General features: G+C 38.6%; 3 protein-coding genes across 6 annotated transcripts; 2 read left to right on the forward strand and 1 right to left on the reverse strand.

Annotated features, from left to right (window-relative positions):
* Positions 1-644: 644 nt before the first annotated feature.
* uap1l1 (UDP-N-acetylglucosamine pyrophosphorylase 1, like 1) lies at positions 645-5169 on the forward strand. Its single transcript, XM_026247790.1, has 9 exons — positions 645-1328; positions 1429-1633; positions 2102-2277; positions 2442-2614; positions 2725-2918; positions 3572-3712; positions 3796-3981; positions 4299-4365; positions 4683-5169. The coding sequence occupies exons 1-9, from the start codon at positions 1040-1042 to the stop codon at positions 4770-4772; spliced, it is 1521 nt and encodes a 506-aa protein (XP_026103575.1). The 5' UTR covers positions 645-1039; the 3' UTR covers positions 4773-5169.
* Positions 5170-5505: 336 nt separating this feature from the next.
* Positions 5506-9804, forward strand: LOC113075099 (probable palmitoyltransferase ZDHHC12). Of its 2 annotated transcripts, none has more exons than XM_026247836.1 (5): positions 5506-5999; positions 6803-6942; positions 7686-7778; positions 7890-8056; positions 8248-9804. In XM_026247836.1, exons 1-5 carry the CDS (start codon positions 5903-5905, stop codon positions 8477-8479), a joined length of 729 nt encoding a protein of 242 aa, XP_026103621.1. In that variant the 5' UTR covers positions 5506-5902; the 3' UTR covers positions 8480-9804. The 2 variants fall into 2 exon arrangements, with proteins under 2 accessions (XP_026103621.1, XP_026103612.1); XM_026247827.1 differs by having other exon boundaries at positions 5508-5999; positions 8261-9804.
* Positions 9802-27417, reverse strand: LOC113075078 (serine/threonine-protein kinase N2-like). 3 transcript variants are annotated; one of them, XM_026247803.1, is made up of 22 exons: positions 27058-27417; positions 24441-24717; positions 23959-24113; positions 21490-21619; positions 20382-20533; positions 18289-18505; positions 16874-17056; positions 16487-16596; positions 15168-15311; positions 14967-15042; positions 14571-14739; positions 14366-14468; positions 14193-14266; positions 13911-13980; positions 13732-13823; positions 13354-13530; positions 13141-13203; positions 12952-13028; positions 12708-12850; positions 11436-11543; positions 11276-11356; positions 9802-11188 (listed from the first exon to the last, which is right to left on the reverse strand). In XM_026247803.1, exons 1-22 carry the CDS (start codon positions 27076-27078, stop codon positions 10988-10990), a joined length of 2823 nt encoding a protein of 940 aa, XP_026103588.1. In that variant the 5' UTR covers positions 27079-27417; the 3' UTR covers positions 9802-10987. The 3 variants fall into 3 exon arrangements, with proteins under 3 accessions (XP_026103588.1, XP_026103593.1, XP_026103599.1); XM_026247808.1 differs by lacking the exon at positions 27058-27417 and adding an exon at positions 26890-27004; XM_026247814.1 differs by lacking the exons at positions 23959-24113; positions 24441-24717; positions 27058-27417 and adding an exon at positions 22977-23924.

Genomic DNA, 27417 nt, shown 5'->3' on the forward strand with positions numbered 1-27417 from the left:
TTTTTTTTTCATGTGTCTATTAAAAATGTCAACTAATTATTTTGTTTTCCCTTCAAGAAAGTGTTTATTTAAAAGAAACTACTGATTACATGTTCAAATAATTGGTATTTATGACTAAAAAAAATCTATATATACATTATACACACACAAAGAAAAACACAAAGCTATTTTTTCCTTTCAAATGAGAGTAAAGTTTATTTTTTATATAGTAATAATTTATTAAACAATTGGATACATTGATAAATGCACTTAATTTATAACAATTATAAATTATCACAGTTGGATCCATAGGCTTGTCACATTTAAACCGTAAAACCTTGTTTTCATGGGTTTTTTGATTAGGTTACTTGTTGCATTTTAGTAAGTAACTGGTCCATTTAAAAAAATAAGTTGAAAAAGATTTAAAGAGTTCATTCAAATCTCTGCATCATACACTCTTCAGTTTATCGAATAGAACTACATTTTTTTAATAATGGTGGTACCTGTTAATCCCTGATTAATATAAATTAGTAGCAGTCATATTTAATGGGTCAAAATAAGTTTTTGATTGAACTGATCCCTGATGTAAAGTGATTCCTCACAGTAAAAGGGGAAGGAGAGCAGCTCAGCAGACTAATCACATGACAGCGGTTAGCTTTCTGAGGAAGTCATTCATCAGCAGACATGGAGTAAATACTGGCTGTGTTTGGAAACCTACCGAGCTGCCTACCTAGACAGCATTTGGGACGTTCCTATAACTAAACATTGATACCTAAACTGATTCGAGCTGTTAGTGAGGAGCCAAAGCATCTACATTTTTAAGACACAGTCAGCCGTAAGGGGAGTTCCCTAATGACTTGTGTAAACTAAATATGCCTTGACAGTAGTTTTCTGTTATTTCGCCAATTATATGCAACTCAAGTGATACGTTTATTGTACCAGACACACACTGATCACGAGTTGCAAGCAGTGAAAACACGTATTGGGTCTCCTCTGAAGAGAGTCGACTCGACTCGGAGTTTGTTGTCAGATCATTCATTTTTTCCAGAAAGGAGAAAAAATGTTGTCATTCGAGGCTGCTAAAGCGAGGTTAGAAACTGCAGGGCAGAGCCATGTTTTACAGTTTTGGTCTGAGCTTTCTGCGGAAGAAAGCAGTGCGCTTCTGGAGGAGATTTCTCAGCTCAAGCCCGAAGACTTACTCGAGCACTGCCGAGCAGCTGTTGAGGCTGCAAGCCGACACTCGAGTGCTGATGGTCGGCTAGACGCGCGCATGGAGCCCGTTCCTCCAGAGTTCATCGGAAGTGTGCGTAAAAGTGACAAAGAAAGACTTAAGATGTGGGGTGATGAAGGTACAGCTCCAATGTTCACAAAATAATATAAAGCAACTGTTTTATACATTTTTACAATGTGGTTAAAAGTAACCTTACATTGAAAGACTTGTATCCTCAGGGTTATTGCAGATTTCCCAGGACAGAGTGGCTGTTTTGCTGTTAGCTGGTGGTCAGGGGACTCGACTTGGAGTGTCATATCCCAAGGGCATGTACAATGTTGGGCTTCCAAGTGGGAAAACCCTTTACCAGATCCAAGCTGAGCGTATCCAAAAGGTGCAAGAGCTGGCCAATGTGAAGCATGGTTGTAGGTGCACAATACCATGGTATGGCTCTTTTTGTAGTTCAGTTTAGGGTCTTTCTGTGCTTTCTGCTAACTATGAACACTTTTGGACACGTGTCTTATTTTTCTCAACCAACAAATGTCAAATTACCTCAAAACCAAGGACAGCTGTAATTTGTGTAAATGTATATATAAAATGTATTTATTTAAATATATATATATATATATATATATATATATATATATATATATATATATATATATATTTTAATAAATACATTTTATTTATATATATTTAGAACATAGTTTAAAACATTCATAATTAAGGTTTTTAATTGTTTTCATATTAGGTAATTAGGTAATTAAGGTAATTAATTGTTTTCATATTTGTATCCAGTTTTTCAAGTCTGGGGTAAGGATAAAATAACCCCTGTGACAATCAAGTGATTGTAGTTGAAGAAACGCTCCAAATGAACATGTATTGAATTATCTTTTAATGATATGTGAACAGGTACATAATGACCAGTGAGTTCACTCTGGGACCCACAGAGAAGTTCTTCAGAGACAATGAATATTTTGGTCTTTGTCCAGCCAATGTAGTCATGTTTGAGCAGAGAATGATACCAGCCGTCGGCTTTGATGGGAAGATCATCCTGGAGAAGAAAAACAAAATAGCCATGGCACCAGGTCAGAGAGGGGGAGTTCATAAATGATTAAAATATAATACAACAGAAGTTTATATTTTCATCAGCTCTATGAAATTAGCCGAATAATTGTTAAATTAATGAATTGTTTTAGTTCAGTCACTTAAACCAAATGATGTTTGCATCTCATGCCTATGTTCACTTAAGATGGAAATGGCGGCCTATATCGTGCTCTAGTGGACAACAAGATTTTAGAGGACATGGAGAGAAGGGGTGTGGAGTATCTTCATGTGTACTGTGTGGACAACATCTTGGTGAAGATGGCAGACCCAGTCTTTATTGGCTTTTGTGTAAACAAAGGAGCAGACTGTGGTGCCAAGGTAAAAATATTCAGTCTGCAGGCCCAAATTAGATCCCATTCATTATTTGTTTACCATTATTAATGTATTTTTTATGCCTAATTAGATATGTTTACCTTTATTCTTTTCAGGTGGTGGATAAGGCGTATCCTGCGGAGCCTGTTGGAGTAGTGTGTCGTGTGGATGGTCTGTATCAGGTGATCGAGTACAGTGAGATCCAACCAGAGACCGCAGAGCTGCGAGGCCCAGGAGGAGAGCTCCTGTTCAGTGCTGGGAACATCTGCAACCACTTCTTTACCCGAGGCTTCTTAAAGGAAGTGGCTGAGTATGTGGTCGACATACAGTTTTAATATTCAATCCCAATTCCTTAAGTTTTTCTTAAGTCAACTTTCCATTGTCCATAAAGGGCATTTCTGCTATATTATATAAAATATACAATTATCATGTTCTGTTGTAATATAATAGAATAAAAAAAAATGATCAGTAAACAATCTAATAACTTGAAGATGCCATTAATATCTAAACCCCAAATATCTGCTTTCGAAATTGAATACTTCCCAACTATATAATATGCAAAAAAAAAAAAACAGTCGGTCCAAATTAATAGTTAATTATACTAATAGTAGTATGTCCGAATTAATAGTTTTCGAAAAGCACCTGGATGATTTACAACTTCCGCCAACATTTTGAAGTATGCATGCGATGGACACTTTACTATCCCAAGAGGCAAAATGAGAAGATTTATGAATGGCAACTGATTCTGGTAGGTCATGTGTAATAGTGTAGGTGTGACAAGGACTGTACGAGGACACCTAAAATCGAAATGTACCAGTTTGCCTAGTCAGAAGCTACACTTAAAAAGCACATGCTCCCAGAATCCATGTATTTGTTAAAGAATTAGCAACATTGATTCATGCTAATCTGTAAACAAAGCCCTTTGTAGAAAATAATTCCTATTTCAATGCTTTTTCCCTGCAGAAAGTTTGAAAGTCAGCTGAAGCAGCATGTGGCAATCAAGAAAGTGCCATTTGTGGATGGAGAAGGGAACCTGGTGAAACCAACCAAGCCCAACGGCATCAAAATGGAAAAATTTGTCTTTGACGTCTTTCACTTCTCAAAGTGTGTTTTACAGCTACTGTTAAATTGGGCAAATTCGGCTATCGCCATCTTCCTCGCCATCATCTGTTTTTGTTTTTATGCAGGAAATTTGTCGCCTTTGAGGTGCTGAGAGAGGAGGAATTCTCACCCCTAAAAAATGCTGATGGGGCGCCTTTGGACACACCGACTACAGCACGCCGATCCTTGTTAGCACAACATTACCGCTGGGCTCTGGCAGCTGGAGGAAACTTCCTGGATGAGCAAGATAAACCCATCCCCCCAAAACATAGGTAATAACACAACATACCCTTTATTGAATCAGTAGAAACATATTAAGCCATTAATTCATATCAGGTAAATAAGTATCATGTCTTACCAGGGATTGTTTTGGTTCAAATCACTTAATGTACAGTAAATGCTTCATTTACAAGTTTCCTCAAGTACAGTATATACCTCACCAAACATTTCCATTCTTGTTATGAATCCAATACCACTAGATTGGCTTCACCTGAAAGGAATTGACCCATTCCTGCAGAAAATGAACTATTCTGAGGCAGATAAGATGGTGTGTGGTTTATAATAACTTGGCCTACTCTTTCTTTTGCAGTATGGCACAGAATGAAGACCCCCCAGCAATCTGTGAAATCTCTCCACTTGTGTCATACTTTGGCGAGGTATTAATTTTTGGTTAACATTTTTGGTTTTGTAATGTTTAGGTTAACATTTTAGGTTTTGCAATATTTTAAAGTGTTTTGCATATAGTTGTTTGATGACAAAATGTCACAGTTAGTACAAAAAATAGGCAAGAGGCCCAGAGTGAAAAAATAATAAGAAGCAAGTGTGAACATGTGGAGCATGATGTGAAAGTGAGCGAATGATGTCAGAGTAGTGTTCCTGTTTTCAGGAGAGAGTACAAGAGACCGCTCTTTCTTTCCTTTTTTTCATTTTTACCCTCCATGACACATGGTTATATTTTAACTGTGTTTTGCAGGGTCTGGAAAAACTGCTGAAACAGAAAAACTTGAAGTCCCCTTTTCTACTTGATGAGAATGAAGCCAAGAATCTTTTGCAAACTACATAATGTTTCCAACTGAGGATTCCACTAGGACCAGGGCCAGGCAAATATTTAAAAAAAGAAATCAAAGGGATGTTTACTAATCAAAAATAAATAAATGAAATTTGGGGTCGGTGAGATATTTAAAAATACTCCCCAAGTCCGCATTTAACAAAAATACAGAAAAAAAAGTCATATTGGGAAATGACAACTTAAAATAAGTTGTTTTCATATATTTTGAAATGTTAATGTTTGTTTGTATTGTTTTGTTTAATTTTCAGCAGCCATTAAACCAGTCTTCAATGTCAATGTTTCTTATTATTATCAGTGTTAAAAACAGTTGTTTTTGAAACCGTCATTTCCCCCCTGGATTTTAAGAGGAATAGAAAGATCAAATGCAGCATTCATTTGAAATAATAATAATAATAATAAAAAAACATATTGTAACAAATTATTAAATTACTAATGTATTTACTGTCACAATCAATGTAATGCATCATTGTTGAATAAAACTATTCATTTAATTAAAATATCTTACTGACCCCAGTAATTATTACATAATTATATATAATTATTTAAAAGGTTAGAGGGCAATAAATTGTTTATAAAAATTGTTGTATGATTAAAAATACAATGTCATCTTTTTATTAGTTTGTATCGCCTTGTTTTTCATAGTATATAATTTTATACAACTTTACCATAGCAATAAAATCACATGCATTTGCAGATACTGTGTTGTCTTTTCCTTTGGCTCGGTTCTAGCTGAGACGTCACGTGACCACAGCTGACCAATAGGAAACGTGACATCTACACGGTTCACGTCTAAGCAGCGGAACGGCATCAACAAGCTCATTAGAGCGAGATAAACACAGTATCTAAATGAAGTACCGCGCTTCGGTTGCGTTACGATGCTATAGTCTGCTGGATTAGATGTGCAGCTTAAAAAATTCCATGCTAGGGTGAAATATTGTGGTGAAAAATGATTCTTGTTCTGGAATTTAGCGCAAGAGCTCACTTGACAGCTGGAATGTAACTGGGTTTGTTATGAGCTGGCTACACAACTAGCTGCCTACAGAGGTCCGAGTCTGAGAATAAGATGCATTTCACTTCGAGCACACATAGGATGCATGCTTAGGAGTATATAGAAATATGCTAGGATGTTCAAAAATGTGTTCGGATCAGGATTCCTGGTGAGGACCGCTCATGTCATCTTGACATGGGTGATAACGTTGATTCTCTTCCTCCACGACACCGGTAAGTGCTCTTAACAGATGCTGATTCTACTGCGAGAATATCTGCCTCATCTATGGCCGTGTTATTTGATGGCTACAGCAGCTATATGAGGAACTGAATTCTGCATCACAGTGTGTTTGAGGTCCAGTACTGTTTAGATGATCTTTACCTATTCTGCTCTAGCACACTGTTTACATTCTATTCTTTGCTACCTTCTATTCTACTGCACACTTTCCACTGTCGAAAGAAAAGATTAGATAAAAGTTGAAATTATGCCAAAAAGTTGAATGAGATGCTAAGTTGTGGCATAAAAAGTCAAAATTATGAAATAAACTTTAGAAATTATGCCAAAAAGTCAAAATTCTGACATAAAATGTTATGGCAAAAAATGTATGGGAAATTAAAATGATCAGATTGACATACTAAATCATAATTATAAGATCAAATCAAAATGATGACAAAGTTTTTATCTCATAATAGACATTTAAGGCTTGAATGCTCTACACGACTCCTGCCCAGATCTTTCTGAACATGTTGGTGCTGCCAATTTCACATGGTTTTTATTTGTCATCCTCACATTGAGGCGATTAATTCAGGCAGTCGTTTAGTGCATGATGCCATCGGTTTACTAATGTGACCAGTTTCTGATGCCTAATGTTTTAATATCGGTTCAGATTTTAAAAGTCATTTAGTGTATTCCAGCATTTAATATGTCATATGGGCTTCCACTGTTTTATTTTACTCAAATTTATTGTATTATACAATTATACTTTCATTTCTGTGCCACTGTATTCCACTCTACTCACTCTTCTGCTTCCACGCAGACCTCCGCAGACAGGAGGAGTTGGGGGAGCTCACACTGCCCGTTCTCTTTGTGCTGCTGGTCCTGGTGTCCGTGTTGCTGTACTTTGCAGTTTCTCTCATGGACCCTGGCTTTGTCCCGTCTGTTGACTGTGACTTGCAGGTTAATACATAATAGATGTAAGGGATGGGTATATGTTCAGGGCCGTGTGTCCACAAGGGGCACCCTAAAAATGAGCTTTGCCACCCTAAAGCAGAGTAATGGGATCGGAGTGGAGTGAGTAGAGGGGCAGGAGCAGCTTTTATCGGTTTATGATTTAATGATTGATTAAATATCTGATGAAAATATACGGTTAGTTTCATGCTTCCAAACAAAAATTGTGCTGCAGAAAAGAAAAATGATAACCTAAGCTTGGCAAATCATTTAATGCACAGCTGCTTAAAGAAAATAACATAACTCATTCATTCGTTTTGTTTGTTTTCTTATTAGAGCTGTTCAAGGGCTCTTACATTCTTACATTAAAAAAATTGTCTGGGGTCCAGAACAGAAAAGGACTTAGGAAAGCTCAACTAGTTACATTTAGCCGAAATAGCATACACAAAGATGACAACACTGAGCTTACATACCCCTCAGCAAATGGACAATTGCGTAACTAATAGCAAGCCTAGTGCCACCCCTCATTCGGCTGAATACAGTCGACTGCTGTTTGGATTTCATCATGGTGGTGATCTTATAATAATCGTTACACTGATTCATTTAATCAAAAGTAATTCCCTTTTGTGAGATTATTTAGTAAGATCATTTTTATCAAAGTTATATAATTTTTCCCATTTTTATGATTGATGCTTCATCAGCTCATTAACGCTGATTTTACAGCAAACGTGCATCATCTGACTGTATTTCAGTTCACACTTGGTATTGCCGAAGAAACACAGGATATGATTCCACAGAGCACCAAGTCCATACGGTTGCGGCGCTGCGGACGCTGTCTGGTACAGGTGCGCTGTCACTTATTAAAGATGGACTATATGCATAAATATAGAGGTTTATTCATGTACAGACATGACTGCTTAATTTGTTTGTAATAATGAATCCACACTTTGACATAGCAACCCATGAGATCCAAACACTGCCAGACGTGTCAGCACTGTGTGCGGCGCTATGATCATCACTGTCCCTGGATCGAGAACTGCGTTGGGGAGAGAAACCACCGCTGGTTTGTGCTTTATTTGGCGGTCCAGCTTGTTGTCTTACTGTGGGGACTGTACATGGCCTGGTGAGTAATATCAAGGACTCTAGAATCCATTTAGAGAGACTTTGGTAGTAATACTTTTACATCATCATAACCTGGGATGTCCAGCAGTGCGGACATAATAGTCCTAAGTGCATTAGTTCCCATGCTTTTTCAACTATAAAAGGTGTTCTCAATTTCATCAAGAAGCAAATCTCTTTAAACTGGACTCACAGTTATCTCGTACAGGTCCGGCTTCAGTCACGCTCCCACCTGGCAGCTGTGGTTGAGGAGCAACGGTGTGCTCCTGGGAGCAGCGGCGGCGGTGGCTGTCCTGTCCCTGACCGTGCTTCTCCTCCTGGGCTCTCACTTATACCTGGTGTCCCTGAATACCACCACATGGGAGTTCATGTCTCGACACCGAATCTCTTACCTCAAGCACTGCGGTGCGGACGAAAACCCTTTTGACCGCGGGACTCTGCGCAATCTCTGGAGCTTCTTCTGCATTTGGGAACCAGTGGTTTGGGAGCATGTGTATTTCAAGCAAGGCAACGATACGGTATAATTTCCTTGGAGTCACGACTGCTGTGACAAAAAAATAAAAAACCCATTGGACGGAAGTCTAATTCCATTTTGAAAGCGATTGTTAAATGCATGAACTTTGTCGTTGCAATGACGTTTGATCCGGCGTAATCAAATAGGTCAGAATGAGCATTTTTTATCAAGGTGTTTTGTGAATATTTTGCCCACATAGAACTTTGACAATTGGCCTCTGCTGATTTTGCACATTTTAATAGCTAATTGAGAACAAAAATCACAATAGCGTTTTTCAGAGCTGAATTGTGGTTTCCAAATAATGCAATACATAGAGATGAGATTAAAATGTTATATGCTAATTCTTTATTATCTTGGCTCTGCTCCTGTAATTTCTTTCATGGTTCTAAAAAGCTGTTGAACAAAAGTAATTGAGATAGTCCTTCAGCTAATTTTATAGCAGCAGCAGATGATGATGAACGGTTACATCAGCAATCATTTTGTGCAATTATTGAACTTGTAAAATACAGTCAGTTGTATATACTTTTTACAGTTTTATTTTTTATTTTACTTTTTTAGAAAATTGACATCCCCTTTTAAGATCCATTTCAAACAGGGTAACTAGAAGTTCATGTTTATAATACAAATAATTTCCTATAGCACTTTATATATCATTGGTGAAATTTCAATATGCTTGTAATGTGACTTTATAATATTAAATCTTCTGGTTTATCTAGACCTAACATAATCGACTCATTTAATGTAGGAAATGAACATTAATTGACAATTTAGAATACAAACATAATACTGTAATGTTCAACATTACAGACATTGTTTTGTTTGTTTGTTTTTTGGTGAAAAACTATTTATTTTTATATTAAAAAGGTCCTTTCATATTTACACATTAGCATCTTAAAGAGAGAAAGAAGAAAGTGCATGTGACACGTGTTTGACGGTTAGATCTCTGTCCATTTCAGACAGCCAGAGAAGAGCGAAGGAATGTTTTGTTGATAAATGCAGTACAGTGTGACTTTAATATTTAGAGAAAATTCTAACTGTTTCAGTCATAAAAAGCAATAATTGTTTTCGCTTTTACGTCATTTCATTTTCTTTAAATTGTTTCCTTAACTTTTACACTTTAGTGTTTTTAATGTATCGGTATTAATGCTGAGATTTCATGAATGATTTGTGCCGTTTCTGCAATTTCTTTCCTCAGTGTAATGCTGATACATCAGTATTCAATAAATTGAACAACATGGTTACATTGTATTTTATTTCTGAAAATACATTCATCCCTTTCTTTTACATTTACTTCGATATTTATTTGTCCTTCATGTGGCTCATAGAAATGGCAATTTGCATTTAAATATTTTAGTGTCGCATTGTTCACAGTGTAACATATCAGTAGTAAAGCACATTTACAGTGTGATACAATTATGTAGTCAAAAGTAAAATACAGACAAACACCTTAAATAACGAAGAACGTAATAAGCTTTGTAATATGACACTGAAAGCAAAATATCAATATTAATGTTTAAATATCAGCTTAGCGAGTTAATGTGCTAACTGCATCATGCTAAGACATCGAGTAGAATACGCTTGGTCTAATTCCGCAGTATTAGATTTGTCCAGAGGAGGGCTACAAAGAGAAAGACGGCATCGAGCAACTCGCCGTTTGCAACCGAAACTCACAAGATGTCTGGAAGTACAGTAAAGAGCTCCGTTTGGAAAGTTGACAACTGGTCCGAATTCAACAAGCAACATTTATCTGGGGCACCAATCCTAAATCAAATCCAGATTAGGAACAACCAGAGATCAACATGTGAGGGTTTAACATGAACATACATCACACAGACTAAGTGGGGAGGAATTTGCATGATCTAACACCGGGAACGCACGCCGATAGTTACAGTCTGGAACTTAAGAAGCTTAAGACGCTCCAGCCGCATGTATCGCTTGGATCTACGCTACATCAGAAAACCTTAAAAACGGCACAGCATTCAGTCCTTCCGTCTGAATCTGACAATCATGTGTTCAGCAACAGTGCAGGTATATTCTGGCATCATAATTCATTGTAACAGGAAGACTTTTTAACAGCTGGTCAGACTGACATGATAAACAGTATAACCCAACCAAAAACATACATGTATCTTAGGGATGGGCAGTTAAAAGCTGAGCATATCTGAGCTTACTCACAGTGGTGGGCGCACAGTTCAGGGGCGATCACACGGTCCAATCAGGACTGTCTTTGGAGCTTAAGCACACATTTGCAGCCAGCTTCATGAACAGCTTTTAAAGGGTGACACGAGGCCAGCTTCACTTGATTCGACTGCATATCTCAAGGGAGAACAAGAGAGAGAATAATTGCATAAAGACAACAGAGAGAAAAGAAAGCCGAGATTTGATATGTCACAACCCCTTCTGAGGTTAATCGAGTGGAAGTCAGTGCAGGGCAGAAAAGTCAAAGTCTGCAAAGAACTCCTGCTGCTCGGTGGTGAGGAAGAACGGGGTTTGCGGAGGGGTCAGGACAGGCTTCAGACGCGTGAACTCCTCGTCAAAGTTACTGACGTCTGCTGGGGCTTTAATTGACGGCAGGAAAGGAGGTTTGACTCTTTTGGCCAACAGGGCTTCCCAGTCTATGCCCTGCAGAGAGGAACAAGGCTTTTAAAAAGAGAATTTAAAAGAGGCTTCACTAAGGTAGTCACAGACTATTCAGTTAGTGTCTGTCACCTGGAAGAACCTGTGTCTCTTCACTTCATTGGCATCTTGCTCTCCTGCTCCCAGTCGTTTTTCAGGGTTCTTCTGCAACAACTGCCATTAAAGAGTCCGAGTCAGATGGACTTTCAGTTCAATTTCAATTTGTTTTACTCCAAGAGGGATAAGTGCTTACCTTTTGTTTTATAGAGACTGACTCAGGGGACATAAACCTTGGGTAGCGCACTTCATCGTTCACTATGCTGTCAAACACCTCCTCCTCATCATCACCGGGGAATGGAGACTGGCAGCCACAAAGGATAAGATTTCTTAATGCTTTTGAAAGAAGTGTCTTTCAAAAAAGAAGGCTCTTATTTGACCAGAAAAACAGTAAAAACCATAAGATTGTGAAATGTTATTAAAGTTTCAATTAAAGGAGTAGTTCACTTCCAGAATAAAAATTATGTCATCGCCCTCCTCTTGTTCCAAACCATGAGTTTCTTTCTTCTGTTGAACACAAAAGAAGGTATTCCAAAAAACGGTAGTGTCCGAAGTTAACCGTTGACTTCCATAGTTTTTTTTCCTACTATGGAAGTATATGGTGCTCATCAACGTTTCAGATGCCACCATTTTTCAGAATATCTTCTCGTGTTCAACAGAAGAAAGAAAGTCTTACAGGTTTGGAACAAGAGGAAGACGCGTAAATGATGACGGAATTTTCATTCTGAAAGTGAACCACTCCTTTAATTGTAGGGGTGCTAATCGTTATGCGCATCTCGTCAGTAAAGCTTTTACAGTAAAGTAAAAGGTTCTCTAATCAGCCTTTAATTCTATCAGGTGTGTGATTTCACATAGAGCAGCTGTTACTACACAGAGCCATTGTTAATAGAGAAGATGCGCAAATCCACTTCATTTTCAGCGTTTTTTGCACATCTTCTCAGTTAACAAAGGCTCTGTGTAGTAACAGCTGCTCTATGTGACATCACGCACCTGATCGAATTAACCGCTGATTAGAGAACCGGCTTTACTGACGAGATGCGCATTAACGATCGGCCGATCGTGATCGGAGCACCCCTATTTAATTGATTTCTATTTTACAATGTAAAATATTCCTGTGACGCAAAAGCTGAATATTCAGCAGCCATTACCTCAGTCAGTATCACGTGATCCTTAGAAAACATTCTAATATACTTATTTTGTGCTCAAGATACATTTCTTATTATCAATGTTAAAAATAATTGTGCTGATTAACATTTTTGTGGAAGCCATCAAACATTTTTTCAGGGTTCATTGAAAAAAAAAAAAAAAAAAAAAAGTTAAAAGAACTGCATTTATTTGAAATACAAATCTTTAGTACTGTGTATATATGTATACACACACACACAAATGCACGCATGCACATACACACACACAAACACACACATACACACGGCAACAATTTAGTTAATCTGTATTGACCAGGACTGACCTCTCCCACAAGCATCTCATAGATAAGCACACCCAAACCCCACCAGTCCACTGCACGGGTGTACATGCTGTCCGTCAAAACCTCTGGGGCCAGGAACTCTGGGGTGCCACAAAAGGTTGACGTGCGATCGCCATATCCCATACCTGATTGGCAGCAAGACTTTGTTGACTCTCTGCTCAAATACGGTCATGTGAGTTGAACAAAAAAAATGTTCTGCAGGAGAAATTGTATTCTTAAAATGTACCTTCTTTGCAAAGTCCAAAATCTGCAATTCTCACAAAGCCATCAGAATCCATTAACAGATTGTCCAGCTTTAGGTCCCTACAAGGAGGAAAGAGAGAAATCGTCCATAAAATCATATACATCATTTCATACACGCATATAATTGGGAATTTAGTTAAGTATTATTAGAAGTAATAGTGTAGTTATATACCTGTATACAATCCGGTTTTGGTGCAGGAACTCCAGGCCTAGTAATACACATGCAGAATAAAACCTGGCAGAAAAATCCCCGGTTTACAGTCACAGCCATAGGAAAGTGGCAATGCCAAAAATATACAATGCTGAAAATATTCAGCATGTGCATCTGAAAAAGTGTAGCACTTACGTAAACGCAGACACCGTATGTGTGTGTGTGTGTGTGTACCTAGCCTGCCGTTCAGAGAAGATGCTGTTGTGGATGTGGGTCATCAGGTCTCCTCCAGGTGAATACTCCATCACAAAGCACACATGGTCAGGCGTCTGGAAGCACCCATACAGGTTCACCAGGAAAGGATGACGGGACACATTTATGGTCTCAAAAATTCTCTTCTCACACATTAAACTATAACAAAAATGAAATGAATTCACAATACAATACAAGCCAAATACAACTGGAAGTGATAAAAGTATAAAATGTGGCTATATATTTTTGTTTTTTTAATTTATTTTTAATGCAGAGCCATTAAACCATGTTGTAAACAGACAACAAATTATCCATAACCCATTTGTGATGCACAGGAAGACATTTTTGACAGAACATCACCTGTCCACTTCATCCCGGGTCACAACATCCCCTTTCTTCAGAGCTTTGATGGCATATAGTTTCCCCGTCCTTTTGAATTCAGCAAGCAGGACCTTTAATGAGAGTCGACAATGACACGGAGTCACCAGCACCATCCAGAGTCATCCGATTACAGTACAGAAGGACAGCTGCAGTTTTACCTTTCCAAAGTGCCCTCTTCCTAAAACAGAAATGCAGTTGAAGTCCTCCATCTGCACCCCCTCTTTCCTCCTATGAAACAGGATATATACAACATACAGTGAGACTGAGAAGAAGAGCTATTACAGGAAAGAGAATGCAGATTTATTTGACTATCAAAAGATGTAGGACAGGTCACAGGTAGAAATTTAAGACCTAAGAGGTTAGGGATGATTCAAAATCCTCAGTCTAAGATTCGACCGACAATAATAATAATAGCATTAATAAATAACATATTGACTTACTGAGGTGTAGGCTGGGATACAGGCCTGCCTTTGAGACCTTGGTTATCCTCAGATGAATTCACTTTGGCAAGAGTCTGGGAAACAAGTCCCAAAACACATAATTACAACTTTAACTTGACCAGAGCAATACAGAACTACAAATTAAAAAGAAAGTGTTTGTCCTCAAGACATACCCCAGAAAGTGATGCTTCAGTCACAGAGTTCTGTGCCAAGTGGAGGCGCGGGGGCTTGGCAGGACGCTCCTCACTGAAATTCAGTTTAACAACTGCTGAGTCTCTGCGATAAACAGCCACAACACAGAAAGAGAATCACTTTTTATTCAGCTTAATGGATAGATTTTCCTCAACCAAACCCCAGGGACACCGGTGTATGTCTCACCCAGAGGAAGGGGGCGTGGACACAGGTGGAGGGGACAAGGGCTCAGAACCAGGCAGAGGGGGGCTCAAGGCGGTGATGGTGCTGTTGCAGGGGGGCAGCACGCTCATCATTAGACGCCCCCAAGTGGCAAAGTTCATATTCATCTGTGCTGCCCGCAGGAAGTTTTTCCCTGAGAGAGACATTAAATCAGCCATTTAATATACAAATACGACGCAATAGTCTGAAACATCTTTTTTTAAGCGCTGAGCTCCAAAGCACATCTCAAGTTAATAGCTCCATAATGTCAGGTAGTTTTAAAAGCAATCAAGTGATTATGAGAGAAATTATAGCAAATCGCTTATGAGTCACAGTCCATCTATGAAGACGACAACAGATAAAATGTGAGGTCAAGCACACCTTTTTCTTTTGGGAAAATTCGTTTCTGTCGTTGTAGTTTAGGATGCCGCTCAATGACAGGATTGTTGAATCTCACCTGAAACCAAAGCACATTATAAATAGTATTATGCATCAACCTCTGCAGAAAGTCCTAAATGAAATGCATAGCTGCTGCAAACTGTATCAACCCTTGGCTCGGTGTTGTAACCTCAGTTCTCTCACCTCTGTGAACAGTGTGCCCTGTGGTTCTAGATAAAGACACATGCCGTGCCGCTGGTTGTCTAGGAAATCTTCTAAACGCAAGAACTTCACGGCACACAGAGACCTCCAGTCTCGCCAGTAAACTGCAATCTCCAGCTCCCGAGACTACAGGGGTCAAAAAACAACAACAAACAAACTCAGATATGAATTGCAGTTGTAGTTCTTCATTAATTATTCATCATTTGTACAATTCAGCATCATTACCTTAGTCTTCAGTGTCACATGAAATATTTCTAATATCCTGATTAGGTGCTCGGTTACTAATGTTGAAAAGAGTTCTGGAGCTTAATATTTTTGTAGAAATTGTGACACATTTTTCAGCTGGCTTCAAAAAAAGAATATTCAAAAGAACAGTAATTATTTGTGAAAGAAAGCTTATTTCTATAAATGTGTAATATTATAAAAGTCACTTTTGAGCATTTCAGTAAATGGTTGTTAAATAAAATGTATTATAGGAAAATAAATCTTCAAGACCCTAAACTTTTAAACATAGCAATGTAATTGTAGTGTAAATGCAGTAAATACAGAGTGAAATAAAATAAAAAATATGGCTATTAAAATTTGAAGAAAAATGAAACATGCCTTTTAAGGTTTGTACTATTAAATCCAAAGCAGTATAACAGCACTTATTAGTTCTATGATGATTATATTCCAGATCACGAATCAGAATACTGGATTCCTGAGGTATGATGTGCATAAATGGTGTGTTATGAAATGATTTCCTGTTTGTCACATTTCTCAAGATTCTTCATAATGTGCAGACTTAGTTATAAGTCAGAAAACATGGCTTTGTGTCAAAGACAATCAAAACTTTCAAGACGGATACAGCAAAATGGTTCCCCATTTATCAAACAGATGTGAAGCACAGCCTTTTGCTTCAGTAATCTACAAATAACGAAATAAGATCTCAGTCTCCACTGGTACAGCTGAATCAGCTTGGAGAGAGCTGCGGGCTGACTCGGCCAGAGTCTGTGTCAAAATGGTGAGCAAACGATCACAGTAATGTTGAGGGATTAGTTTGGATTACTCTGGAGGCGACTCATTGCACTCTGGAAGTAAAGCTGCCTTAATGAAGGTGAGGAAATGCCTTTAGCCAATGGCCATCACAGGCACTTTCCGTAAAACAGATGTGACAAGTGTTATCTGGGATGATTGACAGTTATTAATTGCATGGTATAAAAGCACTCAGACAAGTAGTCTGATATTGTGGCATACATTAAGGGCGAGCTCCCGATCTGAATTCAAAACTCTTGTATGCTGTAGAATTAGTTGGCACTGACCCGTTCGAGTTCGATGCTAAAGCTCTGATTCCAGGCCTCCTTACTCAGCGGCCGCCAATGTGTGCGACCCACTATCTTGTTATCCACCTTCAATACAGCGCTGATCTCCGCTAAGAGAAAATGCATTAAAAGAAAAAAACAATTATAAAACCATCTTAATGGGGGGAAAAAAATCCACATACATAAATATTTACAGAATTACTGTCACATAAGAATTAAGTTAAATATTCTATTTAAGTCCATCGAGTCTGTTTATTTAATCTATTTTAGGCTCATCTATTTGGACCAGGTTGGAAAATACAGATAAAGGTTTTGTTCTGTCACTGTCCACAGTGAGACTATAGTGAAATCCATTATATTTCACATTGCTTCCCCTGTGAGACTCACTTGAGAGCTCATCAGTCTTGGTGGGCTTGCCGTTGGTGCTGCGGGTGGAGAGGCCGGTTCTTATCCTCAGTGATTTGGACTCAGAGGGACTTCCAGGGGCGGAGGACATGTTGCTTAACCGAGAGCGGCCTGGAACTGACTCCAGCAGGTCCTGACAACCCATCAGTCTGACCTCCAGACGCCCTGAAAACACACACTCAAATTATACACTATTCAGCCACCATATGTACGTACAACAGGATTAAGAAAACCAATTTGCACAATACACACATAAAGCGGATTAGATTCTACTTTAATTTCCTCTATACTTAGACATTGCATAATGATACCAATCAATATATTATTGAAATATATTTTCAAATGGAATTTATTCCTGTGATGGCATGAATTTTCAGCAGCCATTACTCCAGTCTTCAAAGTCACTGATCCTTCAGAAATCATTCTAATATGCAGAATTGGTGCCCAGAACACTTTTCCTATTATTCAATCTTATTATCAATGTTGAAAACAGTTGTGCTGCTTTTGGGATAGGAGAGGGGTGAACAGAGCATGGTTGGAGTTGAAGACATCCTTGACCATCCTTTCCATCCCTCCACAGAGAGTGTCTGAATGAGGGATGGAACGGTTAGCGAAAAAAAAAAAAAAAAACATTTCAAACTATACTTCTCCACCCACGGTTAAATCTGACAATGTATCTGTAAAACGGTTTGCTATAAATAACACATAAAACAAACAGGGTTCGGCTAATATATGTTTATGTTGATGGATGCAAATTCTGGCTCTTCACAGAGAAGAAAAAAAAAAAAGTGGACAAACCATTCACTTTGTTCAATGCGAATGCCATTTGCTGGAATATGAGCAGTCATTTATGCATGGTTACCCGAGTGCTGATAGATTTTTCATTCGCGCTACTACCCGCCCGCAAGGAGTTAATTATCCGCACTCATCCCTGCCCGTGTATTTTAGGAATGTCAAAATCCACCCGTTTCAGCCACTTTTATGCGGGTATCCGCAGGTACCCACAGGTACCTGACCCGTTGCAGGACTCTAATCAGAGGTAAACAAAAAAATAAAACACAATATAAATACGGTTCAGTTTCTTGCACAGAACGGTCTTTTTGTGTCATTACACATGTATCGCCACAAAATGCAGGGTTTAATTTGGTTTTGTCCAATTTTTTTGTTTGTTTGTATTATTGTACGTTTCAGTCGTGATTACCATTCACATCCATTATAAGACTGACAGACTGCAACTGTTTATGTTAAAAATCTCAGTTTGTGTTCTACTGAAGAAACAAAGTATCCTACATCTTATTTACCTTGGGTGTAAGCAGATAAACATCGCCTTTTCATTTTTGGGTGAACTATCCCTTTAAAAACATAACAATCCTGCTAACTTTCAGCTGTGTCAATACCTGTAAGGCTGGCTGGTTTGAAGAGCGAAGAGGATGCTGAAGATGAAGAGCACAGACGATCTCTATGCAACCCAACGACAGGCGAGGACCCCACTGTCAGCTCCTCTTTAATAGCAGCTCGTTTGGGATGGTCATGTGGAAGTTCTCCAAGCTGCTGCTCCAGAGACAAACGTAACAGGTCCAGTTTCTGAGAGGACTCCTGCAAACGGGCCTGAGCCTGGACACAAAAACAATAAAGATGCTCAGCAAAGAGCAATATGAGCTACATTTCTGAATGATAGTAATGTAAAGCTACTAACTGTATATATTATAGCAGTTATATAGTATATGTCTTATATCCAAAATTAAAAAATCCAAATGAAGTCGATAAGCTGTCTGTTCACAGAGTGCTATATCCAAGCATGTTAACAGAAAGTGGAGTGGAATGAAAAAGTGTGGAAGAAAAAGATGCACAACCAAGCGAAGGAAACTGCAGCCTTATGAGGATTGTCAAGGCATCAAGAGCCACCATGCACAGAAGTGTTTTTGTCTGAATTTGTCCATTTAAACAATACTTCAGAGAGAGCTTAATATCTGTGCACGTTTAAGGTGCGAGTTTGCAAATTTTCATTGAGCGCATGCACAAATCTTCTCACTGCGTGCACGAGATCGCGTCCTCTGGCTCTTAAATGTTTAAACTGGCAAAGCTTAAATGAGTTTAGCACATATCAACATGTGCTATTCAGATCTCATATTCCGTGATGACAGAATAAATGACTGCTCATATTCCAGCAAACAGCATTCGCATTGAACAAGAGTGAACAATTTGTCCAGGTTTTTTTTTTCTCCTCATCGCTGTTGTTGTAATGTCTTGGGAGCCAGATTGCGCATACATCAACAGAAACATATATAAGCTGAAGCCTTTTTTTTTACGTGTTATTTATAGCAAACCATATTACAGATGCTTTGTCAGATTTAAGTTGAACCGCAGTTCCAGCACGTGCCGAACGGTTCGGGGGGGTTTTTTGCGAACCGTGCCGTCCCTAGTCTGTGATGATTTGGGGTGCAATGTCATCTGCCGGAATTGGTCAATTGTGTTTTTTGAAACCCAAAGTCTCTGCACCCATTTACCAATAAATTTTGGAGCACTTCATGCTTCTTTCTGCTGACCAGCTTTTTGAAGATGCTCATTTCCTTTTCCAGCAGGATTTGGCACCAACCCACACTGCCAAAAGCACCAAAAGTTGGTTAAATGACCATGGTGTTGGTGTGCTTGACTGGCCAGCAAACTCACCAGAACTGAAACCCATAAAGAATCTATGAGCTATTGTCAAGAAGAAAATGAGAAACAAGAGACCAAACAATGCAGATGAGCTGAAGGCCACTGTCAAAGAAACCTGGGCTTCCACACCACCTCAGCAGTGCCACAAACTGACCACCTCCATGCCACGCCGAATTGAGGCAGTCATTAAAGCAAAATGAGCCCCTACCAAGTATTGAGTACATGTACAGTAAATGAACATACTTTCCAGAAGGCCAACAACTCACTAAATGTTTTTTTTTTATTGGTTTTATGAAGTACTCTAATTTGTTGAGAGGGTTTTGTTAAATGTGAGCCAAAATCATCACAATTAAAAGAACCAAACACTTAAAGTACTACAGTCTGTGTGCAATTAATTTAATACATGAGTTTCACAATTTGAGTTGAATTACTGAAATAAATGAACTTTTCTTCGAAATTCTAATTTATTGAGAAGCACCTGTACATGCTCATAATTCAGGAGTAAATAAAAAAACTTCCAAAAACCACTTCAAGGTCTGTCACATTGTTACTCAAATACATAGGCCTTTTTATCAATACAATGAAAGCCAATGGACTCCAATGATGTTGGGTCCCCAAATTTCTTCAAAATACCTACTTATGCTCCACAGTCATACAGGTTTGGAACCACACAAGTGTGAGAAAATGACCCAACTTTCATTTTTTGGGTGGAGCATTCCTTTAACAGTATATCGGTCTGTAGTTTACAGATAGTCAATCCATTCAGAATGCATCATGCATGGCTGTTGGTTTCTGAAAAGCCTTTATATCAAAGACCAATAATTGCACTTACCTCTGCTAAAGCACGTCGGTCCTGCACTTTGCGTACACCGAGCTGCTTGACCACATTTTTGGCACCTTCTGCCACAGCTGCCTCAATCTTCAGATGGTGCCTGAGCTCCTCCACCCGCAGTTCAAGTGGACTAATTGTCTCAGAGGGGCGACCTGCAAAAAAATAAATAAACAGCATTTAGCAGCAAAAAAAAACACCATCCCATTAGCCTTCCACCTGGTGATTACATGTGTATAAACAAAATAAAATAGGGAATAACCAGGCAGAAGCTTTCTTTACGGTTTTTGGATTCATAGAGTAAAAAGTACATTCATATATTCATATATATACTTTTCTTTTTTTAAGTAATTTATTACATATCACAAAATAAATTATTGTTGAATAAATATTGAAGCATTTGAATTAAATGGAAATTAACATACTAACCTTAACACTAAATCAACACTGGAGGCGAGTGTAACAACAGAGCTACAATGCAAGAGCCCAGTATTGCTATGCTTGCATTGTAGACAGAATCAATTAAAATGGGAACCACTGAATTGTGTCATGTCATGCCACTTGCTTCTAATGCATCTGGTGAATGCTCAGGTGAGTGTTCAAATAACATGAAAGGAACTAAAACAAACCACACCCAAATATAATACTGAAAGGTTACCTCAAATGCAAAACTGACATTTAAGATTAAGTTCAAAAATATACAAATATGTTCTCAGAAGCAACTTCTCTAATAAGATGGGGGATGATGCTGCATTGCTGATGTCAAAGCTTTGATGCCTAGGTGAAAACGGCAAAGACTGGGCTCCGCACACACTATGTAAGTCAATAACTGGTTGCCTTGGAAACCGGTTTCCTTTTTTATTATCATCTTGAGAATTTGGTATGAAATTTTATAGGCCAATGTCACTGTAGGAATAACACCTGACTGTTTTCCAAGGAACTTTGGTAAACTCTGCTATAGACTGTGATTTTGTACATCCCAAAAGCCTTTAGTGAAGTTTTAGTGCTGTATTGTCAATTTCTTTAAGTGGCAATGTTCTATGTGAAATAAATGAAAACAAAAAAAGTAATGATCATGACTTCCTACATGTTTTCTTTACAAATTGATTACCCTCTGGCTGTGTGGTCTCCCGCTCTCCATCTCTGGCCTGCGTGACTTTGACAATCTGCATGCGGAGCAGCTCGATTTTCGTTTTGCTATCCTGCAGCATCTGCTGGGCTGTGGACAGCATCTTCCGATCCTGGGGAGTGACAACAGAAGCGATAGAGAGATAGAGACTGAACATCTTGCATTTGCATTAGAACAAACAGTGAGGACACTGTCAGAGGAAAGAACAAACAGTCAGAGACTAGAAAGAAAAGTGATGGAATTGTAATTTTTATAAAGTGATGTTTGATGATGTTGATATATATTTTGACTAGTACTGTGACTGTCAAACATTTAAATCACATCCAGGATAGAAAATTTTGTTCACATAATATACGTGTATACTGTGTGTATTTATTTATATATATATATATATATATATATATACATATACATATATATATATATATATATATATACAGAAAAAAACACACACAGAATACTCACAAATTTATTATATAAACAAAAACCTTGATTTTGGATGCTTTTAATTGCTATTAATCTTTTGACAGTACTAATTTTGACCAGTAAAATTGAAAGATTTTTTCCCATGACTCTTCTAGGCATTTATGATTATAATAATAATAATAATAATAATAATAATAAATATCTCAATTTCTGTCAAGTACTAATTCTCAGAATTCCTAATTTAAAATATGAACTTACTATTATTAAAATATATTAATATACTAATATTTTCAACAATATAGCATAGCCAATTGATATCTGTAACTTTCTAGCCAATTAAATACCTTAAAGCAGAATAAATCTAGTGTTAAACGTATATTCCCTAAAAAAAAAAAAAAAAAAAAAAAAATTCTTTTCTAGGCCTAAATATTTTGTGATATTTCAAAGGAATGTGTTTTCCGTGATAATGGAAACCCTGTAATATGCAGAGACAGCTACAGTACAAGACATTCATATGTCCCAAAAAAAGGTAAACACTGTGGTGCGATCAAAACATTATTCTGTTAGTTTGAACATCCCAACCAGCCTGATAAAGAAACAAAAGGGGATGCGTTAGGGAAATCAGAGAGTCATTTTTGCAGTTTTATTCTATGACACTATTAGCAAAGAAACCACACAGTACAGCTTTAAGCTGAGCTGAGCCAAGATGAGAAATTCCCACAAAGACCAACAGGTCAAAAGTGCAGCAGTCTTCATTAAACTCCTCTCTTTCCCATCATGAGAAGCAGTCAGGTATACACACCACACCCAAACATACTCAAACATCAAACACGGACTGTGCAATTTCTGCCCCAGAGCTTTATGAGCTGTGACGTTAAAGTAGCTCAAGAGAGCCATTTATCCTGAAGCGCAGTGACTACATTAAGCAAATGAAATACTCAATGATTGCAATGTCCAATGGAGTTTCAGTGTAAACAACGTGACCTCCTCTGAAACCTGCAGAAAAGACCCACTCAAGAAGTAATGGAAGAAGCGAACCATACCGTCCATAGTGCTCTCCCCCTCTCAAAGCAGTTCAAGAGGTCATCTGTCATGTTTTGTGAACTTCCAGATAGCTGTATGACATCCCCTTGCTCTTCTTTCACCCCCATCAGACGTTCCCTCCTGTGTTTTGCTCTCAGTCCTCAAAACTGTTCATGTCAGTTTATGTCGTATAGCAGACCCGCACATCGCTGATCAAGGATCAGCATCCGATAAGCCACCCCATTCTTTCTTCTTTATTGTTCTACTGTCCTTGCATCCCACTTGCTTGCTCACTATTCCCCTCCCCTTTTCACATTTGTTCTTTTTTGCCTCTTTCTCTCTCCCTCTCTCTCTCTCTCTCTCTCTCACACGCTGTTTTCAGATCTCCTTCCAAAGGAGGCAGCCACCTCGAACTGCTGCTGCTGCTGTGCCCTGCCCGGGCTGGCCCTAACCCGAATGCTTCGGCATTGGTTGGAGCAAAGTCACATGGGTTGTTGCTGTCGCCAGGCCCAGGACAGGAGAAACCGAATCAGTACCAGCAAGCTCTTCCTCTTCAGACTCAAAGGGATGATGTTTTAGAGCACATCTGTGAGTGTCTTGAGTGTGTGTGTGTGTGTGTGAGATCAAGGCTCGGTACTCAAGCTGTCTGAATCTAGCACAGACATAAATCACAGAGCTGCCAGCACACAGTGTTCTCAGCCAGACACCGCAGCATTATCGCAGCCCTGTCTGATAGAAACACACAGGCTCAAATACACTCATGGCTAGCTAGAGGTCATGGGACTATCGCTCTAAAAGGGTTATAAAGGATGGAGAGACGGAGGGGGAGGGGACTTGGAACCTCTTTTGTGTGCATGTTATCATATTTCATAGCTTTTTGGCAGCGACCCAGACCGATTTAAATACACACAGTGGAGTGGAGGACAAGTTACTCATCTTCAAGATGCACAGGGAAAAAAAAGATGGGGCAAAGATGGCGGGTGGGCAGGGGGAAATCCTCACCTTGACAGAACTGTTGGCGTATGTCTGAATGATGTTCTCAGCTCCTTGTTTCACCTTAAGCTCCATGGTAAGCTGTTTTTTCAGAGAACGGACACGGCTGCCCAAGGGTGATGTGACCTCTTTCCAATGGAATGGATCTGGAGAGGTGGCATCATCTGAGAAAACAAGAGTTTTCATTGTTTTCTTTTTATACGAAAAGCAAATGAGTCAAAGACAAAAAGAAATCTGCACTTTATAAAGAAATGTGAAGCAATTAAAGCTGTTTACTGAACAAGAACATGAGTGATGGAATATTTAAATCCTTTTTTAGATTGCTGAAACATAAAATAACAATTATATTGTCATAATGAACGAAGATCAGATAAGTAGAAAATAGGATGGAAACTTTAACGAAACTATTGGAGAAATTTCGTTGTCTCTTATATCAATTATCAAAACTCACTAGATCATGTCAAAGAATGATCCCACCCTCCTGCTCTCACCTGTAATAGTCTCTTTCTGAGTGGCCATAGCGCGTGCATTCAGCTCCTGGAGCTCCCAGTGGAGCTGCTCCAGCTTACGGTTGGAGGCTCGAAGCTGACCGTCCACGTCAGCAGCATTCTTCCGGTTGGTCACCGCCCGCCGCAGCCGCTCAGCCGCCTCTTTGATCTTCAGTTCCCGCTGGATCTCCTGCCGGAGAAGGGCAATCGCATCCTCTACACGCTGCTGGAACTCAGGGTCCATGAGGTCACCTTCAGCCAGACCCCGCAGACAGCTGCTCTGTGGTGTTCAAGTGACATTGAGAAAGTACTACAACAAAAATCAACATGCTTCAAGTGTTTGTTAGCTTGCAGCAGCCTTTTTGATAAAACACTCACATCTACTTAACAGTTCAAGTAAGGCAGGTGTCTGAGATTCTGATTTAAAAAAAAAAAGTGTTAAAGGGATAGTTGTGTCATCCTTTAGTCACCCTCAAGTTGTTCCAAACTGGAATGAATTCCTTTCTTCTGCTGAATGTTATGTTCAACAGAAACAAGAAAATGTAAGAAAATGGTTTGGAACAAGTTGAGGGTGAGTAAATAAATGACCACAGAATTTTAATTTTTGGGTGAACTATCCCTTTAAGTAAACAGATAATTTCATTATAGTAACCAAATAATAAATTAAGCAAATAAGTGTGAACATACTGATATTGATAATGTGGACTTGCAATGAACAGGGTGAAAATAAGGTCACTGATATGAGCTGAATGTGGAGAGCAGCTGAAGCAGTTACACCATAAACGCAAATATAGATATCTGTATGCATATGAGGCTTTAAACACTTCCAGACACTTGCATATTGTCAAACTACAGTGGTAAGAAAAAGCTAAATGAAAGGAAGAAAACCTACATTTATTAATGGCTATTAATGGTTAATGATTAAATAATGGTTATTTTACTGGAATGTTGATTCATGGCACATTGCCCAGTTCTATGCTTTCTGTTTTGCTGGTACCTGTAATTAATTACTGGACCGATTTCAGCAAAATGTTATTACCAATGATGAGCAGTTTGGTTTTAAAAGTAAGCATGGGACTGATAGAGGCTGTGAGTAAGTACAGAAGGCAGAACTCTACCATGTGTCTGTGCTTCTTAGTTGCCTCCAAAGCTTTGACTGCATTAATCATGGAAAGCTATTTGTAAAATCACAGCAGTGAGGGGTTCCCCCACACCTAGTCCATGCTCTGCATTTTTGGCACAAACAAACAATGCGGGTTAGATGGGGCATAACAACATCGGAGACTTTTTTAGAGACAAATGGAGTTAGACGGTGGAATATTGTCACCCACGCTCTTTAACCTTTATGTGGACGATCTTACTCAAAGACTTAAAAACTGTAAGACTGACTGCATGGTGGGAGAAAGACTTTTGCACCATCTACTGAATGCAGATGACCTAGTTGTAATGTCACCTTACTCTGCTGGGCTGCAACAGTTGCTCAGAGTCTGCTCTGACTATGCTGAGCAATATAATTTAAAAGTTTAACACCAAAAAGAGTGTTGTTATATTGGCGAGGACAAAGGAGGACCGTAAGGCCATGTTTCCCTCTTTTTATTTGGCTCTACAGGAGTTACCTGTGGTGAATAAGTTCAAATATCTTGGTCACATCATTAGAACTGAGCTTTGCGATGATGATGACATTCAGAGACAGTATTGTAAATTGTATGAACAAGCTAACATGCTTGTTCGTAAATTTAGCATATGTATTGATAATGTCAAAACAGCTTTGTTTAAAGCCAATGTATAGTGCCCACTTGTGGTGCAGTTACAGTAAAGTTAAATTTAACAAGTTGCAGGTTGCATACAATGATGCATTGCGACTCTTATTAAAAGTCAGCATACAAGTGCCAGTCAGCTTTTTGTTCAGAATCAGGTAACCATGTTATATGATGTTATCAGAAATTTTGTGTTAAAAATTAATAAAGCGACCTCTAAAAATGAAATTATTGTGATCTGAGAGAAGAGCACTGTTAGGTACACCTAACATTAACAGTATTTACATTATCAGTATTTAACAAGCTGTCAAATAGTGTTGTAGTGATAAATTCATAACATGACCATTTCAACTACTTTAAATAACAAAAGACTTAAATGTCACTCTTTTTCACAAACACATATAACTTGAGTTACATTGCAGCCTGTAGTGAGGGACAGAGGAAGCTTAAGTCCTGTCAAACCCGTTCAACCTGAAAATGTTTAACGTTATTGATTTTAATTGTTCGGACAAAGCTATAAAACAGCCTTATTACGGCACATAACATGAGGCCATAAACACAGCATCTGTCTAATGGTTTACTTCATATTTGACATTTTATTTTTTATCCTTTATAATAATTTCTCCACTGCTAAAAAAATATATTGTGGGTGTCTTGAATGATTGAAAACCGTTGAGACGGGACACGGGACTCACCCAAAGTGAAATGTAAACACGAGCCGTTGAACGTTAACCATCTGACTAACGTCACTTGATCTCCAAACAGCACTTTGATCTCCAAACAGCACTCTGTGTTTCCTATTACTCCATTACTAACCATAACAGTTAGGCTGTTGTGTAAAATAGATCTAATTTATTTCTTACCTGAAGCGTCACATCCGTCATTTTGAAATAATGTCCGATAAACGCAGAGAGTGATGCTTGGACTAACCGATTCTTCACTCGAGCTCACGCGGCGCCTGATTGAGTGACACTAGAAACCATATCCAAACTTCCAACTGAATTTGAGAACTCAACCAAAAAAAGGACATTCAAATAGAATAAAATGTTGGGTGCTGAAAGAAGATACAGGTGTCAGGCTGCCAGCTGGGAGGCTAGACAGCTCTCGAATTACCAGTAGTTTCCTTTTTTTTATGGAAGTTGCTTCGCCTTCCCATTTCCTGAGGTTTGAAAAATCCTCTTCGCCTCCCTTTTCAACGATTGGCTGACAGCGCTGTCACTCAA

The sequence above is a fragment of the Carassius auratus genome, chromosome 5, assembly GCF_003368295.1.
Source record: "Carassius auratus strain Wakin chromosome 5, ASM336829v1, whole genome shotgun sequence".
Lineage (NCBI taxonomy): Eukaryota > Metazoa > Chordata > Actinopteri > Cypriniformes > Cyprinidae > Carassius > Carassius auratus.

What these genes read in the sequence shown, in the direction of transcription:
- LOC113075078 (XM_026247803.1), bottom strand. Translation starts at nt 27,078, where the DNA reads ATGACGGATGTGACGCTTCAG. An exon ending in GGAGACCACACAGCCAGAGG is followed by an intron (nt 20,534 to 21,489) that starts GTAATCAATTTG and finishes ATTTTTTTGCAG; the next exon opens with GTCGCCCCTCTGAGACAATT. An exon ending in ACCCGGGATGAAGTGGACAG is followed by an intron (nt 13,531 to 13,731) that starts GTGATGTTCTGT and finishes TTTTTGTTATAG; the next exon opens with TTTAATGTGTGAGAAGAGAA.
- LOC113075099 (XM_026247827.1), top strand. Translation starts at nt 5,903, where the DNA reads ATGTTCAAAAATGTGTTCGGATCAGGATTCCTGGTGAGGACCGCTCAT. An exon ending in GCGGACGCTGTCTGGTACAG is followed by an intron (nt 7,779 to 7,889) that starts GTGCGCTGTCAC and finishes ACTTTGACATAG; the next exon opens with CAACCCATGAGATCCAAACA. An exon ending in TGGGGACTGTACATGGCCTG is followed by an intron (nt 8,057 to 8,260) that starts GTGAGTAATATC and finishes TATCTCGTACAG; the next exon opens with GTCCGGCTTCAGTCACGCTC.
- uap1l1 (XM_026247790.1), top strand. Translation starts at nt 1,040, where the DNA reads ATGTTGTCATTCGAGGCTGCTAAAGCGAGGTTAGAAACTGCAGGGCAG. An exon ending in TAAGATGTGGGGTGATGAAG is followed by an intron (nt 1,329 to 1,428) that starts GTACAGCTCCAA and finishes TTGTATCCTCAG; the next exon opens with GGTTATTGCAGATTTCCCAG. An exon ending in GAGCAGACTGTGGTGCCAAG is followed by an intron (nt 2,615 to 2,724) that starts GTAAAAATATTC and finishes TATTCTTTTCAG; the next exon opens with GTGGTGGATAAGGCGTATCC.